General features: G+C 31.4%; 1 protein-coding gene across 3 annotated transcripts in view; it reads right to left on the bottom strand.

Moving 5' to 3' along the window:
• LOC126738553 (synaptotagmin-7) overlaps positions 1-26,351 on the bottom strand; it is a 94,826-nt gene that overhangs the window by 13,362 nt on the left and 55,113 nt on the right. For 2 of the 3 annotated variants that reach the window (XM_050443934.1, XM_050443933.1), the window contains exons 3-4: positions 13,719-13,730; positions 1,859-1,991 (exon numbers count right to left, since the gene is read on the bottom strand). In XM_050443934.1, coding sequence (XP_050299891.1) covers positions 1,859-1,991; positions 13,719-13,730 — 145 coding nt within the window. Of the gene's footprint in view, positions 1-1,837; positions 1,992-13,718; positions 13,731-26,351 lie in introns of all 3 variants that reach the window. The other variant, XM_050443932.1, reaches the window with a different exon arrangement.

The following is a 26,351-nucleotide window of genomic DNA, read 5'->3' as shown; positions in this document are numbered from 1 at the left end:
AGGAAAATAGTACAACATATATAAGAATAAATTACATATTTACTTAAAACATATATAAAAAAGAATAATGATACCTACAAATAAAATACATACAATTGTTCTCATGGTTGTTCAACCTCTTTCTTTTCGACTACCAACAATTTTTGTCTAGTTACACAATAGTATTATAATGTACAAGTATTTTTTAACTACCTTTGCTTGTACGTTAGTTCTTATTAATTAAAACAATGCATTTCTTCTGGGTGGAAGGAATTCCTTGACCAATAGAGTTCCCTACTTTATAGTTAAGACATCAGGTCTTAAATTTAGATTTTTATTGCGAGATAATATTTGCTAATTTTTCAAGGTTAGTCTTGGAAGTTTGCAGTTTTTCAACGGTTTAAAGGGAGCTGGATTTGTGATTTAAAACAGTCAAGAATAGAAACTGTTGTAAAGGTTACGGTATCTACATATTTAGAATAAGATCTTTTGAAAATGGTGTTAATTTAGTTTTCGAATTAGGGAGATTTTGGCCAGAAAAGGGTTGTAGTCAGAGTCATAACAAGGTTGTCACGTATTGCTGAAGTGTAGTGTTAAATAGGAAAATTGAGAAAATATTTATTATTTAGATTAAACCGTTTTCTGCCATGAAAGTTTTATTTAGTATTACGTTTTGATGCACAATTAATTATCCTAGACTATTTTGGTTGTTTAGGTTGGTTATGACTTGTCACATCTTGACATTTGACATTGATAATCTCAAAGTTTCAGTAGAATCTCTAGGAATATCATAGCAGATACCGCAAAAGTAATTTAAATAAAGGATATAGAAGTCATCTTTCGAGAAAACATATCCTTCATACTAAGATAATTTAAACGACATTACAGTTAATTTTACAAGATTTTTGGATTTGTTTTGAGACAATGTGTCTCCATAAACTGGTCACTTTATCAAACAACATATTAACTAAAAGAATTTAAAATAATTTTTTAAGATTTTAAGTATTTAAATTGAGCCTATTAATTGATTTATTGAGTTTATGCTGTTTACGCTTATTCTTTAATTGAGAATAGCTTAAACTTATTTACTCTGAATAACAGACAAAATATGAGTGGAATATTGCTTATAGGTAAGCTTGTTACCGGAAACATAAATAGTAGTGATTAATTATAGTGCACTAATATAGATTTACCCACGATAAGTATAAGAAAAATATTCTCAATATTTACAGATTCCATTACGCCATACCAAAAATTTGTCTAAAACCACAAAAAACTACCGGATAAGAAGAGGAAATATGATGGTACAGATAAATCTATCCCGATAGCTTATCAAGGTATAACAGGGGCCTTGATAGCTGCTATGATCACAGTATCTATGGAGGCCTTACTGATCTTACTAAGACTTTATTTAATTGATCAAGGGGAAGCTACAGTGGGATTATAGCGCATCATGAGCTCGATTACATAAAGTTGACAGGACATTAAATAATTTGAAAAATATGTGAGGATAAAACGACAAAAATGATCTTGAGAATGTAGATGGAATTGATGAAAAGTGAAGTGACCATAGTAAAATTGTAATTTCAAGTATATGTACAGTTTAAAATCAATATGTACAGTATAAATTTCTGCGATTTGATTTTTTTCTTTATAAAATGCTACAATAAAACATAACTAAAATGACACTTTATACATAAGATGGGTTGGTGAAAGGTAATTTACTATATTGGTTTTTAAGCATTAAATTGATACCCATTGGTACAAGTGCTTTGAATTTAATTGGGAGTTTGCTTTACTTAACTAGACATTTAGATACTTAATAATCTAGCTAAAAGGACAATATAAACATGCTTACATCTTGGCCTTGTTGGCTTACCGACGGATGGTCCCCGCCCTTGACATTTTGAAGGGATTTGTTTGCGGGTGCGGTAGGGGTGCGTGCCTCGGAAAGTACCACCGCTCCTGCACTGCTTCCTGCTGGCGATTTTGCTTGAGGACTGCCTGTGGTTCTAAAATAAAATTTGTATTTAAATATATATTTATAAATCTCCTAAAAAAACTGATTTTTATTTTGCCTTTTATAATCATTCCAGATAACATAAATGTAACAACAAACCAACTAATTAACATTGAAATTACACAGAGTGTTCGTTATTTCTCTTTTCTTTATTTAAATAATTATTCACCAGAGACAAAAATCTTAAATGTAGAATCTAAACTGGTTAAAAGAAATTTCTGGAAGATGGTAGAGATTTTTTTAGATCCAAATTGTATTGTAAGATATTAAAGCCTCCGTTTATAGAAGTTTTACTTATTTCCATAAATTATTCAGCCAAGTTGTCAGACAGTGAATTATGTGTGCTATAATATTTCTAATGATTTATCTAAGCACCTGGTTAACACCCAAGATAACATTCCAGCAACCCACAAATCAGGGAGTCTACACACTTAAATGTTCTCATTCTGAGACTGTAATGCGTGCTACATCGGACAAAGCGGAAGGAGAATTGAAACTAGAGTAAAAGAATAATAGGAAATAACGTAAATAAGTTTATTAATAATACTTTTGCCAACTATATCATTGAGGCTAGACATAGGTTCGTACCGGAGGACCTTTTAGAGATCCTCGAAATTAATAAAGCCATAAAATCAACAAATTTTGTTTGTGTAAATGAACACACTAAGTTTGACAGCAATCTATTTTTTTAACTCTCTAACTGCAGAAAACCTTGTGACTTTCAATTAATAAATAATATCTATTTTAAAAAATACTTATCATTTATATCTTTCCATTCAACTTTCTTCTTAATTTTACCCTTTTTTTAAATAACCTATTCTCTATTATTGTTTGTTGAATTTATAATTATAATTATTGTTTTCATGTAAACATCACAGCTATGTAGTGTTAGATAAGGTTTTTCTTTAACTTTGGCTTTTATTATTTGTAATTTCGTTAATTTTTATTGTACCTTCTAATTTTAGCTTACAATTTGTTATTTTAATGTGTTTCTCTGAAAAGAAAAAGTAAATTTTGAAATCCGATGATAATAAGTGAACTTATCGAAATACACTTTTGAAAAAAAAAATCATTTGTGGAGATAAAACTTCCCGTCCTTCCTAATCCGCTATATATTCTAATTCACTGAATAGGAATGTCTTAAACAATTCACAAAACGATGCCTCTCTTTAATTCTAAGGGTATTTATGATACAAGGCATAGAATAAAATCTAAAATAATTAAAATCAATAAATATAAAATAAATTTCTAAGATAAATAAATTCTTCTTCAAGATTTTCTTTTCTCTAGTAATTTAATAATCAAATGCCTAATATTGTTAATTTAAAAATTGTTCCTAAACTGAACGATATTCAAATTACACATTTTTTAAAGGAGCAATCATTGTAGTAAAATATTTTGAATACTTAAGTGGATTTAATATTCTATTTTTTTTTTATTTTTTTTTAATTTTTATTTTACGGGATCAACCCCATTACAACAGTAAATTAAATACAAAAGCAATTAAACCTAACCATACTTAACAGTAAAATACTAACTATTAAGCAGTAATAAAGCCTACTTATAAATGTAAAATACCGAAAATAGTTTTATAACTTAAATCAATATAACAGAATTCTAAAAATACTAAAAGCATACCCTACTAAAGTATAATATTTAGTATTGCACTAAAAAAAAAATTAAACAATTTCTCTTATTTGACTCTTAAATCTAGATAAGGAAATACCCAAAATTTCAACCTGCCTAGTATTGACAATTCTTAGAGTTCTTTCAATAGGAGCATGCAATGCATAATTAGCGCTATGAAATGGTAATGAAAAGACACGATACTGCCTTAAATTCCTAGATGGAATATTAAGTTGTATTGTCATCAGAAGTTCTGGATAAATTATCTGACCATTCAATAATTTATACAAAAAAATTAAATTTGCATATATCCGTCTTTGTCTTAATGTCTTCATATCATAAACATGATCATCCGGAATTCTTATTCGAAGTTTATAGAGACAAAACCTAATAAATTTGTTCTGAACTCTTTCCAAGGACAAGCAATTATTCATGTAAAAGGGCGACCATATCACTGAGCCATATTCCAGCAATGAAACAACCAATGACATGTATAACCTCTTACAGGTCTCTATAGAAAATTCTTTACAGTTCCTTAGTACAAAACCCAGATTCTTAGAGGATTTGAGAACAATATTGTTTATGTGTGCATTAAAGTTTAAATGATCATCAAACGAGATACCAAGATCTTTAACTATACTGCAATATTGAAGTGTACTTCCTTGAATGTTATATGAAGTGACAACCTTTTTAGTTCGCTTGAGAAAACTTATATAATTGCATTTGCTTACATTCAAAAACAAATTGTTGTTAACACACCACTCATTCAATCTATACAAATCACTTTGCAACAAAATCTGATCAAGTATTGATAAAGTCACTATTCTCAAAACAGGCACCAATATCATTCACAAAAATATTAAAGAGCAAAGGTGAACAGTGCCCACCTTGTGGAACACCTGAAGTGACATTAATATAGCTTGATCTTGCATTACCTATTCGTGCCTGCTGGGTCCTCCCTGATAGGGTATTTACAAACCAATTCACCATAAGATTAGAAAATCCAAAAATATCCAATTTCTTTGCCAAAATACCATGGTCAACTCTGTCGAACGCCCTGGAGAAGTCGGTGTAGATCACATCCATCTGACACCCCCTCTCCAAGGCATTCAACAGATTCTGCTGAAACACTAACAAATTAGTCACAGTAGACTTTCCAGAACTAAATCCATGTTGTTCGCTAAGTAACAACTCTTTACAATAAAAATATAATTGATCATAGATAAGACTGTCCAGGAGCTTCGGAATGGTTGTTTGTATACAAACACTTCTGTAATTCTCGATTTTGCTATTGTCGCCAGATTTAAAAATTGGCATTACAAAACTATGTTTCCACAAGATCGGAAAAATTGAAGAATCTAAAGATCTTTTAAAAATTATAAAAAGAGGGTATGAAATAGTACATACACACTTTATTAGAAAATAATTCGGAATGCCATCGGGTCCTGAACTAACTTTGGGTAGCAACTTGGTAATTTTATCAAAAATCAACCCAACGGAAAGGGTGGGATTAGGAATGGTCATATTTAACTTTGCTTGCTGATTGATAAAAGCACCATTATTGTTTATATTATTAATAGGACTATAGACTGTTAAAAAAAACTGGGCAAAACCTTCAGCTATCTGTTCACAGCCAACGAACTCATTATCATTATAATACATTAAATTAGGAAGTTTAATTATAATAATTTATAATAGTAATTAGTACAGTAAGATTTATTATAATTTTTTTAAAAATTTTGCTTTATTTTTAATTTTTGTGAAAGGTCACTAATTAATGACTATCAAGAGTTTAATTTTAATGGAAATTATAATAAAATAATTTAAAAAGTTTTTTTACGTCTTTACTTCGAAAAAAACCTAAATAGAATGATTAGAAGAATACAATAGCAATTTTTATTCATTGTTTCAATAACATAGTCACTAATTAGTGAATTATAAAGTACATGCAAATACCATTATATTAAAAAAACGGACTCGGGTATACCATGATAATTTTAAGAATTTTTGTAGCGTTCCATGTCTCATTTCGCCAATAATAGACACGCAGTTAGTTCAGTTTTGCTTTGGTTTAAATTAAACATTTTATAAACTATAAAAATCAAATATTATGTAGTTTTTTAGCTATGTAAACCAACAAGGATGTGGCCTCATAGTAGACTTTCATAATTAAATGTATAGTAGTAAGTATACTTATAACGAATTTCCATTGTACAAGCAATTTTAGAAAAATAATTATTTATTATTTTTTCTGTAAATTTGTAGCTCTGAAGAAGAAAATAAATATTTTTGAAAGCCCTCATCAGGACCGTTACCTCAAGAATTTATTAAATTAAAATTTTGTGTTATTTAAGTAGTCGGCCAAGACTACCCTCCCTCTACATATATATTTATATATATATATACACTTAAAATAAAAATAAATAAAGTTGCTTTAGACATTAAAATAAGTACTATTGTTGGAGCCTTGGGTATAACACTCAAATCACGAGACATTTGTACCACTAAACAAAACTCTTTATTTTACTTTCGACCCGTCTTTCACTAACATCATTAATGAGAGTTTTGGTTAGTGGTAAAACCGTCTCGCGATTAGAATTCATTGAAATAAAGGGTAAATCCACAAACCATTATCCATTAAAGGTATTCAAAATAGGGCATTTTTTATAAATTTATTTGCTTTTTGAGAGTACTTCATTACAACTGATATTATATGTTTGGGGAAATATTTGACTACTTTACAATACAGATTAAATTCTATATTGGCAATAGGTTTATGGCAAAGGGTTTTATTTGTGAAATTTGTTTTTGCGGCCCTTTCAAAGAAAAAAATTATGTGTTGTAACTACTCTCAGGCAACGTTAATTGGTAACTCGAACTATTGAATAGGGATATGAGGCAAATATAACTTTGTTCAACATTTAGAATTGGTGCATGCGATTAGTGGGTAGTATTAGGTTTATTGGTACAAAACTCCGCGAAGTTGGATATTGAATAAGAAAAAAAAGACAACGCTTTACAGTTTGTTTTTATTTAATGAATTTGTTCTCAAAAATATCCCAACTTGTACTAAAAAACGAAATTCAAACATTAACCTCAACAGACTAAATTTCGATTAACGACATAAATCAATAATAAGCTTATCTCCTTTAAAAACTACTTTATTTGAACGATCGTTTAGTTATCAGGTTTCTCTGCGTTATAAGGTGCCAGGGTAGCTTAAGCTCCTTCCCCATAAGAAATTTAATATACGTTCTTAAATATTTTATCGAAAATTGTATGATATTTATGACGTGCGCTTCCTGCCTTATCGTGGGTTTACGTTTTTTAAACCTTTTTGCTTATCTCTATCGAACTTTTCATCACCTTTTTAGCTTTTTCTCATTACGTATATCGACTGTCTAAAAATACATCTATCCATATTTTTATAATTTTCATAATATGAATACCAAGGAATTATTTATCTCTATTATTTTATCTGTGAAACCCCCGCAGACAGTATTTTGCTGCTTTTGTCATATTTAATAGTTCTGTTGTTAATATAATAGTTTACGATGTTAATAAGGTAAGGCAAAGTCAAAATCAAAAAAAAAAATAAATAAAGAGTAACTTTATTTGAAACTAACAAAATAACGGTGTGTACAAAGCCTTATATCTTAATTCTTAATTTATCTTAATTTCTAAGTCAGTTAATATACAAAGCATATTCATTATCTTTTTACTTTTAAGTTGCATAAAAAGGGTAAATTTAAGTTAAACCAATGTGGGACATATGAAGATTTAATCAAATATCATCAAAAGTATTTGAACAAAACTACAAAAAAAGCATCATACATGCATTCAAACCTATTAATTAATTGAGAGAGTCATTAAAATATTCCTGCAAGAAATAATATGATTTTGTTAATAATAGTTTCTTTAGTGTTTTTCAAAATTTCCTCGTACAGTGTTGTTTTCTTAATGAGAGGGGAAAAGTCTCCAAAATTAAAATGCAACACAATGTTAGGACAGAGTGATTAAAGAACAGTGGTCGACACGACTGTCGAGTTTTAGCACAACACATCACACGCAGTGCCCGTTTTTATAAAAAAAATACTAAGTGAAATAAGTATTCTGAACAAGATCCCCAGAATGAAATACCATAACGAAGATGTGATTCGATTAGAGAGAAATATGCCATACGGACCACTACCAATCTCAAGTTGAATGATATAATTCGAAGAGCATAGCAACCAGAAGAGAGTTTTCTGTTCAACTGAATTATATGGTTTTCAAATTTTAAGGAATCACCAATGTACAGGCCCAAGAATTTTGCAGTACCTGAATGGAAAAATATTTTATTGTTCAAGTCGCACTTAAAGTTCAGAATATTAGTTTTGGAAATATTGAGCACGAGACTATTGGAATTACACCATTTCTCCAGACACTGCATATCGCGCACAATTGCACACTTCAACTTTGAGAATTCCTGTCATGCCAAAGTATTGTTGTATCATCTGCAAAAAACGTGAAGTGTCTAATGTACAGTGGATTCTTATGGATATGTTACAGTATATTCAACTATAGGAATTTCCTATTAAAAAGTGTTTAATTTTTCGAACATGATAAATAATTATGTTTATTAATATTCCAAGTGATTAAGATCGTGATTTTTAAAATAAAAGTAGGTCGAAAAACTATACAGTAGGTTAAAATAGAGTTATGAAATGAATTTAAACTTAAACTAATAAAATGAGCAGTAATGTACAATGCGTTCTTGTAGCTATGTTGCAGTATAGTCATCTATGTCATTTTCCCATTAAAAAGTGTCAAAATGTTGATTTGTCCAACTCATGTTAAAATATTCTAGTTAATATTTAAAGTGATCAGAATCATGAGTTTTTAAATAAGTAGGTCGGTAAATAACTGTACCCGCGGCAATTATTTCATTGTTTTAAAGTGTGTATACTGTTAAGTGGGGAATAGTACGATCTCCAGCTCCGTTTTTCTCTTCTCAGTCATCTTTATTAGCATTGACACTCTTTTAGCTTTTTTTGTTATTATTTGATACGCCGATTATTTCCGAGTTCTCTCCTTTTGCTCTTGTAGTCTTCCCTCGTAGCGTAGCTTGTAGTTTCTTATTTTCTGCTTCCGGCAAAATTATCATCCTGTTGGTGCTGCTAGCAGCTTTTGTTGCTCTTATACATGTTTCACGTAGGTTACTAGTTTTTTCGTTCCACCAATAAGGTGCGCTATGCCTATGTGGACCATATTCCCGATTAGTCTTGGTCTAATTGTACAAGGTTACCCTATGTCTATAAACATATCCTCTCGCATGTCTTCAATTCTGGTTTTTACTAGTTAACGATTGATAAATACCGTTTCTTTTAGCTGCGAGCTGTTGAGCCTTTTGATTTCTTTTTTCTACCAAGATATGCCTGTGGGGTAAAAGTGGCTCGTTTTCCAATACTCTCTATCTCTTTGTCAACAAGTTCGTAGTAAAAGTCAGGTCAATGTGTGTGATCTTTTGACAAGTTCTGATCTGTTTCATTTCTAATTTTGCCATAGGCAAAAGCATTTAATCGATTTAAATTTAAACAACAGAATGATATGTTGACTTTATAGTTTTAAATAATTTAACATGGGTCTATGGGAATAGAAATATTAACGTTTTCTTGTGCCTGATGATCAAAAAAAAGAAAAAACCGTAAAAAGCTGGTTAAAAAAGATATAAAGGATAAAAAATATAAAACAAATATATATATACCTAATACAAATTCTGATACCGTAAACTAACTACATCAAAAATTTTATTTATCTAGATTGAACAAAGCGGTTGTTATAAGAATTTTAATAAATCCCTTAAAATGCTAAAAATATCCTAAAAATACGAATTACGTGGCAACGCCGTAATCAAATTTAAAAAATGAGGTATCAGTGTAAAGCAGCTTTTGCTGTCCCGAAAAGCATAACGTTTTTAAATACAGGGTGTTCCATTTGAAAAAACTACATATTTTCCCGTTACTTATATTTGACGCACCCTGTATAAATAAAATTATTTTTAGTTTGTAGATTTTTATCAACCTTTTAACCGTGTCACGTAATTTTTTTTCTACTCGGTATAGTTTAGGCGCTATGTTAGCCGTACGCCTTGCTGATGCACCCTGTATATATATCCTTGCATAGAGCTATAAAACGATTTGGAATCATCTGAAAATATCCCTATAATATCGAAAAGCCATCCCAAATATTTTTCATATATTTTCAAGTTAAAAATGTTCTCACAATAGGAGATGATTCTTAGAATAACAATTAACGATTTAAAAGAAACAAAATATGCTGCGACTAAGCGGATTTGAAGCGTCGAATTGTACTTTACCTATTTTTGTCAGATGTTTAAGTAGGTTGCTGTTAAATAAGAAAAAGATCTGCCTTCAAAAGTTTCATTACAAGGTTCAGGGGTTCAGAAGGAAAGGAATTTCTCTGTTGCAGTACATACTGCAAAAAATAGGGGGAACTCTCAACACGATTAGGACAGCAAATGAGAACAAAATTTATTGCTTTATTTATTTTAATTTTAAAATGATTTTTAATGTTACTTATACACTTTTGTCAAGAACTAGAAAGCATTCAATTTTAAGAATGGATAAATGGACACATTAGACAGGGTGAAATACGACGAGGAAACATTTTATTTTAATATGCTGTCCTATATATTGCGAAACTGGTATAAAAAATATATATAGTGGTATTAAAAGCACAAAATTAATAATGAAATATATACAGGTTGAAATACAAAATATACGTATTCTATTTAAATACCTATGCTATTTTATATGATGTGAAACTGGCGTAAAATATTTTTTAAATCAAATACACCAAAGTTAAAATTATATGTGGATAGGGTGATATACAAAGTATAAATATCTTAATTATGCTTATTTATATTTGCAAATAATGTAAAATATTTATAATAGTAAAAATACTATAATACTAACAATGTAAGTATGTATGTATCTGTAGTAATCCAACGAAAAAAATACTTAAGTATAATATAATAGAAAAGATTATATAATGACCCACAGGTAATCATAGGATTCCAATAATATCGCACTTATTACACAAAATTTTGTGGGCGGTACTTGGCATATAGTACCACAGATACAAGTCTATATATAATTTTCGGGAATTATCCAATAATGATTTAAAAATTGGTATCTTGATTTTCGGACCTGATGAAAGAACCCTTCAAATTAATGAAGATTGCCTAACTAGATTTGAATCAATACCTGTAATTTCAGAAGAAAGTTCAAAATTCTTAAAAACTGTTCTGGCAGTATTACGATCATTTGTGGATCCATACCCAGGTTTTGGCTTAATCAAGAATTAATCCTATTTTATTTAGAAATTCGAGTTGTATTTGTTTTTTTTGTGCATTCAAGAATTTTCTTATTTTCCTCTCCTTTAACTAAGTTTTTAAATTCAAACAAAAACAGTTGAAAAACAATGGTTTTCGCTTTGCTGTTTCAACCGATTTACGGCCAAGGATAGAAACAAAACTTAAAATTTTGAAATTATATATTTTAATTATGAAAACACATTAGAGAAACACATATGTGAAATCAAAAAAGAAATAAATCTACTACTTTCTGAAATAAGTGGTGTTGCGTAAACGCATCAACGGCCTATAGTGTTAAGTGATATTGCCGAAAACAGTCAACGTGTAAATAAATAGTGCAACGCTCACAAATATAAATTGTTTGACTTCTACATACACGACATTTTCTTCGGGAGTCAGTCCTACTGATTACATGTCCAGAGTGATCAACCCTTACTTCACTGGGTGGTTCTAATGAAAGTGGTCTAGCGACAAAATTCTTTGTTTTTAATAAGCGTACGGCGATGAATGATTTAAAATTCAGTTGTGATATTTTATTGTGATTCACCGTGTTGTAGAGTTTCCAGGAATTGAAAAGAGTACTGTCTATTGTATTTTTAACCACCACTATTTCTTACCCATCACCCGATTCTATAATTTGCCACGCCATTATCATGCAAATCTACTCCTCCCATGTATTTATTATATCTTGAAATTACAGCTGGTTGTGGGATTGACACTTCTTTTTTTGATTTTCTATTATGTCTTTTAGCAGAAGTAAGAGGTTCTAAATGATAATGGGTACTAATTGCTAGACTTGTCTAGACACACCTGCGACAGGCAATTTCAGTTATTCGGCCGGTGATGCGAGAACGCAACAGCATAACTTATGACCTAATTAGGAAAACCCTGGTTCAACTAGGCCCCGGTTTTCAATTTTATGGTGTAATTTGGAATGTAATTAGTGGTAAAAAAGTACAAAACTTTGAAAATATAAAACATTAGATAGGAGTATATGATTTTTAAAAATGTGCGGCCATATAAGAAAAAATCCGGCTTTTTAAAACAAGAAAGCAAATGAAAAAAATGGTTCAAATTTAATTCTGTCACTTTTATTCAACCTTGTATTAATGGTACCAGCCCATATTTCAGGCAAAAAAAGCACTATTTTTTTGTAAATAAATCATTAGTGCAGTGTTGCGTATACGCATCACTGGCCATAAATGGGTTAACTTTGTAAGAGCTTTTCATCGACCTACATTTCATTTAATTCAGGTGTCAAAAATTTTTGACAGTTATATTGGCAAATAAAATAATGAAATGTACACACCATTGTAAAGGTCTTGAAAAGATAAGATAGGGAACTGAAAACCGTTTTTTTCTAAATTGAATAGATTCAGCCTCTTTAAGACAAAAAAGTCGATTTAAAATAATTTTTGTTTTAAAAACAAGATATAACGTATGATACGTCAAATTTCTTTAATTTTTGCATAGGAATTAAAAATCAAATAATATACAGAGTGTTCCGTTTAAAAACATAACTTTGATATGTTTCTGCACTTTAAAACACCTTGTATACCAAGGAACTAATTTTAAAAGATTGTTCTGGAACTGCCTCTTATATTCCCATTTTTTAATTTTTTTTTACCCTGTAGTCTAGCTTTATTATTTCGTATGTCGTGAATAACCCTGTAATAAATTTAATTATATGCAAATAATCTTTAAGGTTACACTTACATGTGTTTTCTTACGACATACGTTCCTGCCTTTAAAATAATTAAAAAAATATTGTAGTCATGGTACTTCAAAAAAAAAAGGGAGGGTTGTTAGAGGGTGGCTTTTTTATATATGTTAGGTATAAATTCTTCAAAACTTAGTAACAACTTTGAAACAAATACAAAAAAAACGCAAATTTCCACAAAATGCGATATACATTTTTCGATTGTAAACATTTTGAAGAGTTTACAAGAAAAAAATTACGAAACAGTTTTTCACAGTTTTTTTCTTATCCTTAAATAAAACGAATTAAAAAAAAATCCCAGTTTTTATAATTTTTTTTTCCGGACTGCCGCTAATTAAATTTTTATTTATATTTTAAAATGTTGTTTATAGTTCCACTAATAACTAAAAAAGAGCAATTACTTCACTAAAAGAACAACCACCTTAAAAGAACAATAACTTATTATTAAAAAAATAATTCAAAACTGTATTTTTGTATGTATTTTTCTTTTTCTGGTATTTTATTCTTGGGGAATATATAAATAAAAAAAATAAAAAAATACCTGTATGGTCCTTTATAGGTATTTCCCTAAACGTAACGCTATAAAATTTATAATAAATCAGTACCGTAAATTTTGAATTTTGTCCATTGTTCAAAAGACTGTGCATCGACGCATGGGCGTAGAAGAATGAAGGAAGGATCGATGCGTCTTAACTATGCGTGTTGCGTTTCGACCCAAGTTTCTCCATGCCATAAACCATTCAACAAATATTTATATACACTACGTATTTATTTACATACAAATGAACTATTAATCTTTTATTACATTGTTGTGTTTACATTATTAATTCATTTAGTGGGTAACTGTTAAATATATATTTAATTCAATGAATTGAGATATTGAAATGAGATATTTTATAAGCTATTTGAGCATGTCTATTAAAACTAAAAAAATATTTTAATTAGAAGTTTACCTAATATACTAAAGTATATAGATTATACAAAACGATACTTACTCTAGCTGAGCTCTGTTAGTCCACGTGGGTCAATGGAACATGAAAAAGAAAGAAACACCGATTAATAATTTTTCACTTAATTAAAATAGAGTTAATATAAAACCAGCTATTTAATGGAATAATATGTAATTAATTATTTATAAATAAAAAGAATTTTAAATTTATCAAGCAAGGAGGTCAAGAAGAGGGTCCATTGTGCCCTATCCATCCAGTTGGAAACCCATTATTTAGATGTTTTTGAATTTCCCATCCAAAAACTGGTGAGGCACAATCATATAGGAGACATATATTCTACATCACATTTAAAGGAACATCTTCTAATATATTTTCAATTTATTTAATAACCCTTTTAATTTCCTGTTTAAATAAATATAAAATTGCATTAATTTTATATCCTACATTTTTTCAATTATATTTATGTTTTCCTATAGTTATTTAAAAAGTAAATTATTGTTAAATTGTTTAAGTTTAATTTGCTTGCTTACAATAATTTTTTTTTAATTATGGAAATGCATATTCAACAAGTAGACCTTTCGCATATACTTTAGTTCGAGGGACAAGTGTCAATTTTCTAGTATTCAAAAAAAATAGAAACAAAAAATAATCAATAATTAATCACAGTTATTTAAGCATTGCTTTAGTAACGCATTATGTAAGATATCATGTCGTCGTAAGGTTCCGAGTTCAGGTTTTAAGGAGTTAAGGTTCTCGGCATGATCTTAACCAAATTTTTTTTTTACTTCATAAAAAATTAAACCACGAGAGCCAAACTTGAAGGCAGTCTTATCATAAATTGCATTTTTATTTGAGGTTCATTTCAATATTTAATTTTTTTGTTAATATCATCCCACCCAGGAAAATTTATTAGAAATTTTTTTTTAATAAGCAATTTATTAATAAATTCTTTTAAGAAATTAATAGTAAACCCTAATATCTTGAAGATTACCCAAATGGAAAAAAAACCTGTTGGAAAAATGTGGGTCAATCGATATCTTCCCGCAGACCGAATTTGCGTAATACGAAATAGTCGTAAACATATTCAGCACATTGACATTCATGATCAGTAAAAGAATCTATAAATAATAAAGCCGAGTAGCAAAATATTCAAAATACTGAAAAAAAAATGGCGAAACAGTCCAAAATCTAGACCCTATCATATACAGAGAGAAAGCCAGACGCTCTAAACATTGATTATTTGGCACTTCCAGAGACATCTGAGGTAAATACACAGAAACAGATATTTCTATCGATTAGAGCAGTGTAGCGTTTGACCACATGGCATTTTTATAATAACTTTTTTCAAAGCAGATATTTATTATTAAATGGCATGAGTTTAAACACATAATGTCCACCTTCAGTCTTAGATATATCGGAATGAATCATGCTTATAACCTGTTGTACTTTAAGTTCATTAGTTCAAATTATTTTAATGTTAATTAAGCATTTAGTTTTAGTAGATCAATGCCTAATAAATCATCGAATTAGTTGCTTATTATAATCACAAAAAAATATGTAATATTGTTTTAAATTGAAGTTTGAAAATGGGTGTTTCGAGTAGTTCCTTGTAGTAGATTATATTATATGCTATGTCGGTATAAAAGGCCAATTCTAGATCCTTTTAATATATTACACTGCGAAGGACTATTAAAAATTAATTTGTGGTATAAGAACCTATAAGATATTTGAAAGAACTCGTCCATTATCTCAAAGAGACCTACGTAACTAGAGAAAAAAATGAAAACTCCAAGTCTCAGTCTCAAAATGTCTTTTTAATTATTTAGGTGACATGTTTCGCTAATAAAGCATCATCAGACCTACAATAAACAGAAAAACACACGTAACTACAATAAAACCTTATACTAAAACAAAATCAAATATTAAAAATTAGATAAAATTACCTTATAGCTAGGTGACCTGCTAAGTACTGACAAATATAATTTAAATATGAAAATACCCACATATTTTGTAATGAAAAACAATAACACGGCACAAAAATTCAACAAAAAATATAAAAAAAGGGAAAAACGTGACAGGTGTAGGATTTGAACCCACGCTCTAAAGTCGATCTCGGTGAAACATCAGACCGTTATATTTATTTATATTTAAATTATATTTATCAGTACTTAGCAGGTCACATAGCTATAAGGTAATTTTATCTAATTTTTAATATTTGATTTTGTTTTAGTATAAGGTTTTATTGTAGTTACGTGTGTTTTTCTGTTTATTGTAGGTCTGATGATGCTTCATTAGCGAAACATGTCACCTGAATAATTAAAAAGACATTTTGAGACTGAGACTTGGAGTTTTTATTTTTTTCTCTAGTTACGTAGATCTCTTTGAGATAATGGACGAGTTCTTTCAATTTGAAAATGCTAGTCAAGCCAAACTTTCCGACTGTACAGATCCCACCTAATTGCAAGAAAGAACCTTTTACTGAAAATTTGGTTCCTACAAAGTTGCCTAAAATCAGGTTTAACGCCGAAGTTCGTTAACATCAGATGCGGCTCACACACTTCATCTTCACAGAGAGCTTTGAACATAGGAAGACGGATATGGATTAAGGAGGAAATAAAACAACATTACAAAACACTTAACAGAGTCAACTCTAAACTCAAGTAATTATATTTTACATTGACGTTAACGTTGTCCTTTGCGGAGTTTCTATCCTTGGATTCTAAATTGAGAGAAGATGTAGAAGATTTTGGTGCCAATACATACCGTAGGCTTAGTAAGAAATTGTACAACTTAAGAATTTCACAAAGACTAAAGAGTCCTGACCATTTAGAGCAGAAGCGGGAGCTGGGTAAGAGCAATAGTAACTTGTTTCACAAACGTTTTCTTAATTTATCTAAAGTTTCTTTTACCCCCGAGGAGGAAAATATCTTAAATTTAAATTTAAAATTTAATTTTTCGCAACAAATAAATCGAAACACTAAAGAGGTCCTGGCAGTGGAGGCTGAGAACATCATTCAGTCTGTTAATGTTCCTAACAAAAACATTTTACGATCAAAAATAATTAATTTTCTTAACTCTGAGAGACATAACTCTGTCCCTAATAATTACAACAAACAACACCTTAATTCTGTTAAAAACAAAATTGAAACGCACGATCTTCTAATTTCCAGAGCAGACAAAGGCTCTTGTTTGGTAGTCATGAATAGACTCGACTATGTGGCTAAAGTGACGAAATTTCTATCGACTGACGACTTCGTGGCTATTACTAGGGATCCAACGATTAGTTTTTTCTCAAAACTTAAGAATTCTCTAGATCGATGTCTTATAACTCTGGAATACTTTAATACCACTAAATCTAACCTATACGCTATGAACCCACGTACTCCTGTGCTCTATGGCTTACCTAAGATTCATAAGGAAAGAAACCCGATAAGACCAGTAGTTTCCTTCGTAAACTCTCCTTGCTCTAAATTATCCTCTTGGCTTAACAATACTTTAAGAGAAGTAACTGGTTTTCGGAACGAATTCTCCATTAAAAACTCAATTGAATTTGCTAATTATCTAAAGCAAATAGATGTTCCAAACAATGCCATTTTGCTTTCCTTAGATGTAAAGAACTTGTTCCCTAGCATACCCTCGTCAGATTGTTTAACACTGGTTGAGATCCTGCTAAACAATAATAGTACTTTGCCAAAACTGGTGGTAGATAATCTTATCCACCTTTTATCATTGGTTTTGGAACAAAATTTCTTCAAATTTAATGATCAATTCTTTAGGCAAAAAACTGGTCTCGCCATGGGTTCTTCATTTTTGAGCGAGGTCTTCATGAGTCACTTTTAGGAGAAAATCATAAAAAGTCGTTTTGCGGACTTTTTGAGAGCTTATAAGAGGTACGTGGATGATGTGTGCGTGTTGTGGGTTGGTGACGAGAATGATTTATTAGATTTCTTGTCATTTATTAACTCCCTTCATAATCAAATCTCTTTTACGCTGGAAAGAGAGACAAACAGAAAATTACCCTTTTTAGATCTTCTTTTATACCGAAATAATAACAGTATTTCTTTTGAAGTATATCGCAAACCTTCTGCAACAGATAATATAATCCAATTTAATTCCAATTCCCCTTATCAACACAAATATGCAGCCTTTAATTCAATGTTCTACCGTTTATTTAAATTACTTCTGTCCAAAGACGCTTTTCAAAAAGAACATAATATTATAAAAATAATTGCTGTAAACAATAATTTCTCACTTCACAGCTTGAACAAATTATATTACAAATTTTATAATAAATATAAACTGTCCTATCACATCGTTCACCCACCGAACAACATCACCAACAATAATAATTTTAGATGCCTTAGTTATTTCGGCGGCATTTCTCAACAACTTGCAACATCCTCCTCTAATCTAATCCTGATCCTCTATCTAAATCGGGTGTATATTGTCTTAATTGTAAGGATTGCCCTTCCGTTTATGTAGGACAATCAGGAAGGAGAGTATCCACAAGGGTACAGGAACACCTAAGCCTCGTTAATAAGTTCAGGGACACCAACACCACAGAAACTAAGTCAGCATTTGCTAACCATTTATTATCAACGGGTCATAGTTTTTCCGTCCCTAAAAATGTTTCCATTGTTCACGAGTGCCCTAAGAGTAGAAAGTTGGATCTCTTGGAGAAAATGGAAATCACCAAAGCCAAAAAGAGTCCAAATTTGACATGCGTTAATGATGTTTTCACCTTTGAGCCGAGACTTATCTTTAATAATCTTATCTAACCTCTTGTTTCTGCTCACGATAGGCATATATACCTTTGACTCTAATATTCATAGGCAGGGCTGGCCGAGTGGTTAACGGTCTGATGTTTCACCGAGATCGACTTTAGAGCGTGGGTTCAAATCCTACACCTGTCACGTTTTTCCCTTTTTCATATTTTTTGTTGAATTTTTGTGCCGTGTTATTGTTTTTTATTACAAAATATATATACTATTTGTCAGTACTTAGCAGGTCACCTAGCTATAAGGTAATTTTATCTAATTTTTAATATTTGATTTGGTTTTAGTGTAAGGTTTTATTGCAGTTACGTGTGTTTTTCTGTTTATTGTAGGTCTGATGATGCTTCATTAGCGAAACATGTCACCTGAATAATTAAAAAGACATTTTGAGACTGAGACTTGGAGTATTCATTTTTTTCTCTATAAGATATTTGTTTTGATTAACGTTTGAACAGCTTTCTGCCGAGTATATAAGGAGCCGCATCGCTGATTTTAAGTCTTTAAGTTAAATTAATGGAATAAATAGCAGTGTACAGTGGATTCATATGGCTATGTTGCAGTATACAGGGTGTTTCAGAGCTATGGGATTAAACTTCTAGGGGTTACTCAGTACAACAGTAGAAAACATTTGAGTATAGGGACCTATGTTCGGCAAAGTGACACTACGGCCCTAAGACGGGTTCAAATTTGGAAAGGCTATGAATTATTTAAATAGGATTTATTGCATTTAATTTTTGCCTTTGTACATAATACCAATACATCAATTGTTCAAAAATATCAATGTCAGTGTTTAAAAATTTTATAGCTGATGATTTCCAACATCAGCAACGTTGGTCTGTCAACGGATGAGTAGGCATTGTTGCTGATTTTCTGTACAAGTACGTAAGGACTTGGCTCAGCGGTTTGGGCACCGTTGTATTGCCAGAGTTGGCGCAGTTACTTGACTTTCTAGGTCACCTGATTAAAGTTGATAGATTTTTCATGTAGGGAAATAAAGTCTTTGGTCTACGAAACTCCAGTAGAAACACAGCAAGACTTGGACATTGGACGAAGCATTTGGAATAATTCAAAACGAGTATAAAGTCCGCCAAAATCAGGTGCGATGTTTAAATCGGAATATTCAGCTTTTTAGACAATTATTGTGATGATATCAGGTACAAAAGGCAAAAATTAAATGCATTAAATCCTATTCAAACAACTCATCGTCTTTCTAAATTTTAACGCTTCTTAGGGCCGTAGTGACACTTTTCCGGACATAGGTCCCTACACTCAAATGTTTTCTACTGTTGCACTGAGTAACCCCGAGAAGTTTATTTCCGTTCTGAAACACCCTGTGTAGCACTTTCCTATTAAAAAGTGTTTGATTTCGCGAACATAATAAAATATTTTAAATAATATTCCAAGTGATTAAGGCCATGAATTTTTAAATAAAAGTAGGTTGGAAAAACTATTAAGATAAAGGTATGAAATAAAAAAAAGTGACATAAAATTAAACTTAAACTAATAAAATAAACAGCAAGATATAGTGGGCTCTTGTAGCTATGTTGCAGTATAGTCAGCTATACCACTTTCTTATTAAAAAGTGTCAAAATATTGATTTTTCAAACTTGATAAGATATTTTAATTATTATTCAAAGTGATTAAGAGCGCGAGTTTTTAAATAAAAGTAAATCGGAAGAAACTATACAGTTGGTTAAGATAAAGTTATGAAATTTAAAAAAAAAGAAGTGAAATAAAATTAAACTTAAACTAACCCTTAAAAACGGACCATGAGTCTCTTGGACTCCGCGCTATGCGCATTACACTGCTACTCCCACCATAATCGGCGTTCGTTGCTGCCGTTTCGGGTACCTTTCGCGCTTTTTAAGTTCTCTACCACGTCTGAAAGTGATAGTACTGCCAAATTTTTCTTTCTTGGCTTTTTCGTGTTTCGGAGTCTGTCAGACTCAGTGTACGTACTAACGTTATAATAAATCTCTACATTATGGCAAGTTCTGTGCCCGAAATATGGAAGCAAGCAAATGTTGTTGATTCCGATTTTGAGAAGAAAGTTATGTCATGGTACAACGAAGTCGATTCTGATATTAGTGACATTGAGGAGGATAGTGTTCTGTGTTTAGAGATGTGATCATGAATAGGAATGTGCCCAACGAAAATAGCATGTCTAGAAATAACAAAGCCCCTAGTGACAGTGACTCTGAAAAAAGTGATGATGAAGCAGAACTAATAAAAAGTGGACCTAAAGCAAATGATAGTAGTCGACAAGAACTAAAATCAACTCAAAAATATATCTATGGAAAAAACCGTTTTAAATAGAGTACGCTGGAACCTGTGAGGAATGTTCGCACCCAACTTTCTAAACTTATAATTGATGAGCTAAACGCTTTTATAGGCTTACTACTATATACAGCAATTTTTAAGTCGAATAATGAAGACATCTGAAGTATTTTCGCTACAGGTCGAGATATTTTTCGAGCGGTAATGTCAATGGAACGTTTTGCGATTTTATTAGTTGCTCTACGATTTGATAATGCCGAAACCCGAGAGGAAAGAAAGCAAAACAACCTAGCAGCAGCAATTAGTGAGATTTTTAACATGTTTGTGAAAAATGCCAAAAGCTCATATATAATCGGAGCTACAGCTTGCGTGGACGAAATGCTTGTAGGATTTCGAGGAAAATGCAAGTTTAAAATGTATATACCATCGAAACCTGAAAAATATGGGCTAAAAATTATGGCATTGACAGATGCCAGAACTCAATAACTTTATAATGCATATATATATGCAAGGAAAGGTACTGATGGCCACGGATTAACAGTGAGTGAAAAAAAGCTTAGCAAAGCTTCTCAATCAATTGTAAGATTACCTAAGCCCTTATTTAATTTAAATAGAAATCTTACCGCTGACAACTGGTTTTCGTCTATAGAACTTGCAGAATATTTGCTAAAAAATGGACTTACATTTGTAGAAACTCTGAAGAAAAATAAAAAGGAGATTCCTCTAGAATTACAACCGAAAAGAAACCAAAAAGTAGGTGACACCCTTTATGGATTAAAAAAAAATATGACCATGGTTTCGTATGTAACTAAAAAAAAATAAAGCAGTCATCCTGGTATCGTCCATGCATCATTCGAAATCTACTGATCCTGAATCTGGAAAACCTGAGATTATAAGCTTTTATTTACAAAAGGTGGGGTTGATGCTATGGACGAGAAATGCGCTAAATATAGCTGCAGTCGACGTACTAGGAGGTGGCCTATGGCAATATTTTATAAGTTGTTGGATATTTGTAGTGTAAACGCCTTTATAATTTACTCATCATATCCAAATAATGACACGAGTCGTTTTGATTTTCTTAAAAAATTAGCAAATCAGTTGATAAAAAATCATTTACGCATAAGAGTACAAAAACCACAGTTATCTAAAGAAATAAAACTTTTGATTCGTCGCATTTTACAAATCCCTAGCGAGATGCCTGAAATGAATACTTCAAACTCGAAAGTATTGCTATATATGTCCTTCTAAATTAATAAAAAAGACTGCGTTTACATGTATATTATGTAAGCGGCCTATTTGTCTGTAATGTTTAAAGAAATGTTGTATACACTGTATGCATAAGCGAGATTGAACATAAAAAGTCGGGTCATCAATTGACTTGCAGGTTTTTTTCTTTTGCTCCTTAAGAATATTTATTTTAGTTACCAAAAAAAAAATTAAATTTTTAAAATTGAAGCACGTTATTACACAGGCAGAGTCAGGTAGACTCCGTATCCGTAGTTGTGTAATAAAAGTTGATGTCCGTAGTCAAGGGTTAAATTAGATTAAGGCCATGAATTTTTAAATAAAAGTAGTTTAGAAAAAACTATACAGTTATTTAAGATAAGGTTATGAAATAAAAAAAATTAAATAAAATTAAACTTAAACTAATAAAATGAACAGCAAGGTACAGTGAGTTAATGTAGCTATGTTGCAGTATAGTCAGCTATACCACTTTCCTATTAAAAAGTGTCAAAATATTGATTTTTCCAACATGATAAAATATTCTAGTTAATATTCAAAGTGATCAGGATCATGAGTTTTTAAATAAAAGTAGGTCGGAAAATAGGTGTATTTATTAGCTCGTTAAGATAAAGTTATAAAATAAACAGTAATATACCGCATAGCCTGATAATAATTAACATCAAAAGAGTCGATATAATTTTGACCCATAAAATGCAACAAGATCTCTTGAACATTTCCTCTTAATACATTTTCGTACAATATGCTGCTTAAGATTTAGGAAAATCTAGATGTACAGTCATCGTGTTCCTTAAGAATTTGAAATAGCTACCACAATCTAACCTTGAGACAACCTGTTCTAATTATATGAACGAGTGACTTGTAAGAACATCTTTTAATCAAGGACATGAAGAAACTGATGTTCTGAAAATAACAGAAAACAACGAAAACGTGTAGAGAACCAGGAAAAAGTCCGCGACACAAGGCCATCCATAACTTACTACATCCAGAAAGTCAGTTGTCAGCTTAGTGTAAATAAATACAGTACATTCCTGCTTTAGAAGAAATAGGCAAGTATTTTCCCAATTTAAAGTCATATATTGGAGACAATGAAACCCTTTAATTTTGCAAACAATTATTGACCATAATGGAAAAGTTGTGCCTAAATGTCGGATTTCGGAGTTGCTAGAGGAATTCCATGCCGGTGTGTCAGGAGGATACTTTAAAGCAACAAAAACCCTGGGAAAAGTGAGGGAAAAATTTTACTGAATTATTTGGCAGACGTAAGGGACTGATGCAGAAAATGCGTTGTATGTGCGACAAGTAATGGGCTACAGATAAAGCAGAAGGCTTTGATGCGGCAGTATAACGTCCCTTTAAAGGTATTGCTATTGTTGCTCATCCGTTTTCCTAATTAGAAGCAGGGAATAAGTAAGTTCGAACATTTGATTGTCCATTAATAACTGATGTTGCCGGAGAGAACAACGTTAGTAATTTGCTTAGAAAAAGAGATCTCATTCATAATCAAGTACGCATTTACATTCAGGCTCTCAGCAATCGAATGAAGGACGGATATGATGTCAATGCTAAGGACCAAAACTTATAACAACTAACTCTGTTTGGCTTCATGACTCAAAGAGGCGGAACATCTTCAAACATCTTGGAATGCGTCATGTAAGAATTAAATGAAAAGAGCGTAAAATATTAATAATAAAACTAGAAAATCACTAAAAGTACCAAGGCTATAATAGGCCATACAGGTTCCTGCTTGTAAATTCATTTTCAGTATAGTTAATAAAACACTACTATTTTCATTATTATTTCTTAAACGCCATTACTTCATGAAGGCGTCATTGCATTTAAAGGGTGTTTTTTTTAGAGGTTTGGATTTTAAGTTGTCAAAACTGTTTTTGGTGATTGTCAATTTGACAGTTGGTGGTGTATTCGTGGTCAGAACAGTTTGCCATTGCACAATGAATAGACTTACTCCAGAACAACGCTTTCAAATTGTGCAAATATATTTTGAAAATCATAGTTCAATTCGCGAAACCGTACGCTGCGTCTATTTTACGGTCGACATAATCGGCCATCCGAGCAAGTTATTCGAAAAACCATGGATCGTTTTTGTACCACGCATACTCTAACTGATAACACGCATCCACAAAAACGCCATACAGTGCGCACAAAAGAAGTTATTGCTGCTATGGAGCATAGTGTTGAAGAGGACCCGAAGAGTCGATTCGCCATCGTGCACAACAATTGGGGCTGTGCCCATCCACTTTGTGAAAGATTTTGCAGCAAGATCTTAGCTTGCGAGCTTACAAGATTCAACTTGTGCAAGAACTGAAACCGCGTGACCATTATGCGCGCCGTACGTTCGGTGAATGGGCGAAAAACAGTATTCAGCTTGACCCATTTTTTCAATCCAAAATTTTGTTCAGGGATGAGGCTCATTTTTGGTTAAACGGCTTCGTCAATAAGCAAAATTGCCGAATTTGGAGTGGAAAAAATCTAGAAGCTTTTGTTGAAACGCCCTTACATCCATTAAAAGTCACAGTTTGGTGCGCTTTATGGTCAGGAGAAATCATTGGCCCATATTTTTTTAAAGATGATAACGACCAGAATGTTACAGTCAATGGAGAACGTTATAGAGCCATGATTGCTGACTTTTTTGTTCCTCAGTTGAACCGACTTGATGTGGCAGAGCTTTGGTTTCAATAAGATGGTGCAACATGCCACACAGCGCGTGACACTATCAATTTATTGCCGCAAACATTCCGTGATCGCATAATTTCACGCAATGGACATGTGAACTGGCCTCCACGATTGTGTGATCTCACACCCCTGGATTACTTTCTTTGGGGATATGTGAAGTCACATGTCTTCAAAGATAAACCACAGACGTTGGATCACTTGGAAGCAAACATTCGCCGCGTTATTGCCGAGATACGAGTCCAGATGCTTGAAAAAGTGGTCGAAAATCGGACTTCAAGATTACGCTACATTCGAACCAGCCTTGGCGCTCATATGCCCGAAATCATTTTTAAAAATATCTTTTAAATAAAACCAATACCATGTCAATAATTTTTTTTTAATTGTTTTATTTCACTTCAAATTTGTATACCTCTCAAAAAAACACCCTTTATAAGTTAATGTTCTAGTTAATATTCAAAGTGATCAAGATCATGAGTTGTTAAATAAAAATAGGTCGGTAAATAAATGTTCTTATTAGCTTGTTAAGATAAAGTTATAAAATTAACGGTACCATACCGCTTAGCCTGATATATGTTTATAAACAAAATACTGTCTTGCCTCTAAGCACATTTTAAACTTAAACAAAATTATTGTTTACTAATTCCCTAGTCTTTCAATGCCCTAAGGGTCCTCGAATAAAGCCATTGTAAATTTTTAAATTGTCACCCCGCATAAACGATTGTATTCATAATACGGCTTACTGAAAATCCACTTTGCTTAGCTTTGCTTGTCGCAATTGACGATCACTTAATAAAAGTACCATAATACAATTTATTTAGAGTTAGCTCCGTCCTCTACAAAGTTTTGCTTTCATGCTATGTTCCCGGTAAACAGATGGAAGCGATATCGAGTGTTGCTATGAAACTATTTCCAGACCGTTTTGTGCTCCCCTGGCATATCGGGGCTGCGACGCACAAAAGAGGCGCAAAGCGGAACTTCCATTTCACGATTTAAAAGTCCTTTGGAATTAAATTATAATGATATTGGCTATTATTAGGTAAAAGACTTGTTGCCGTATAAAAGTGTAAGATAAAATCAAATTGTCGGATAAAAGATGTGTTATAAATAAATTATGTAGGAATTTAGTGCAAATGACTGAACCGGAAGTATTAGAAAGCTGTTGAATAAATATCATTTAGCGGACGTAAATGCCAAATTTCATGTTTGTTACTTTAAAATTTGAGAAATTAAAGAGTGTTTTATTATTCTAGGCCATCCGGTTTAAAACTTTGATTTTAGTGTTCTTCGGAAAATACTAATATAGTTAGGGAATCGTTTAAAGATTTAATAAAGGTATTTTAGGGACTATTCATATGTTTGACATTATATTTTGTATGTTTCATTTGGATTGAAGAAAAAATTATTTAAATAAATTAATTTTTAATGAATCAACTTGCTCATTTACTAATTCGGTTTAGAGGCCTTTTACCTTAGGGTTTCCAGGACCGAGAACGGCCATTTTTATCTAAAGTACATTACTTAATACATACTTAAATATCTTCTATTGTCATTAAGTCAGAACTTTTGTATGCTATAAAAAGACCTAAATATTGCAAATCGTCGGAATCATACATATTGGACATAGTTCTTGACTTGTTGAATTGTTTCAGTAACCTTCTTCTTGAAGCAATATTGCAACTCTAACAATATT

This window comes from Anthonomus grandis, chromosome 7 (assembly GCF_022605725.1).
Source record: "Anthonomus grandis grandis chromosome 7, icAntGran1.3, whole genome shotgun sequence".
Classification (NCBI taxonomy): domain Eukaryota; kingdom Metazoa; phylum Arthropoda; class Insecta; order Coleoptera; family Curculionidae; genus Anthonomus; species Anthonomus grandis.
The sequence above is the reverse complement of the archived record's forward strand: the minus strand, read 5'-3'. Positions and strand labels throughout refer to the sequence as shown.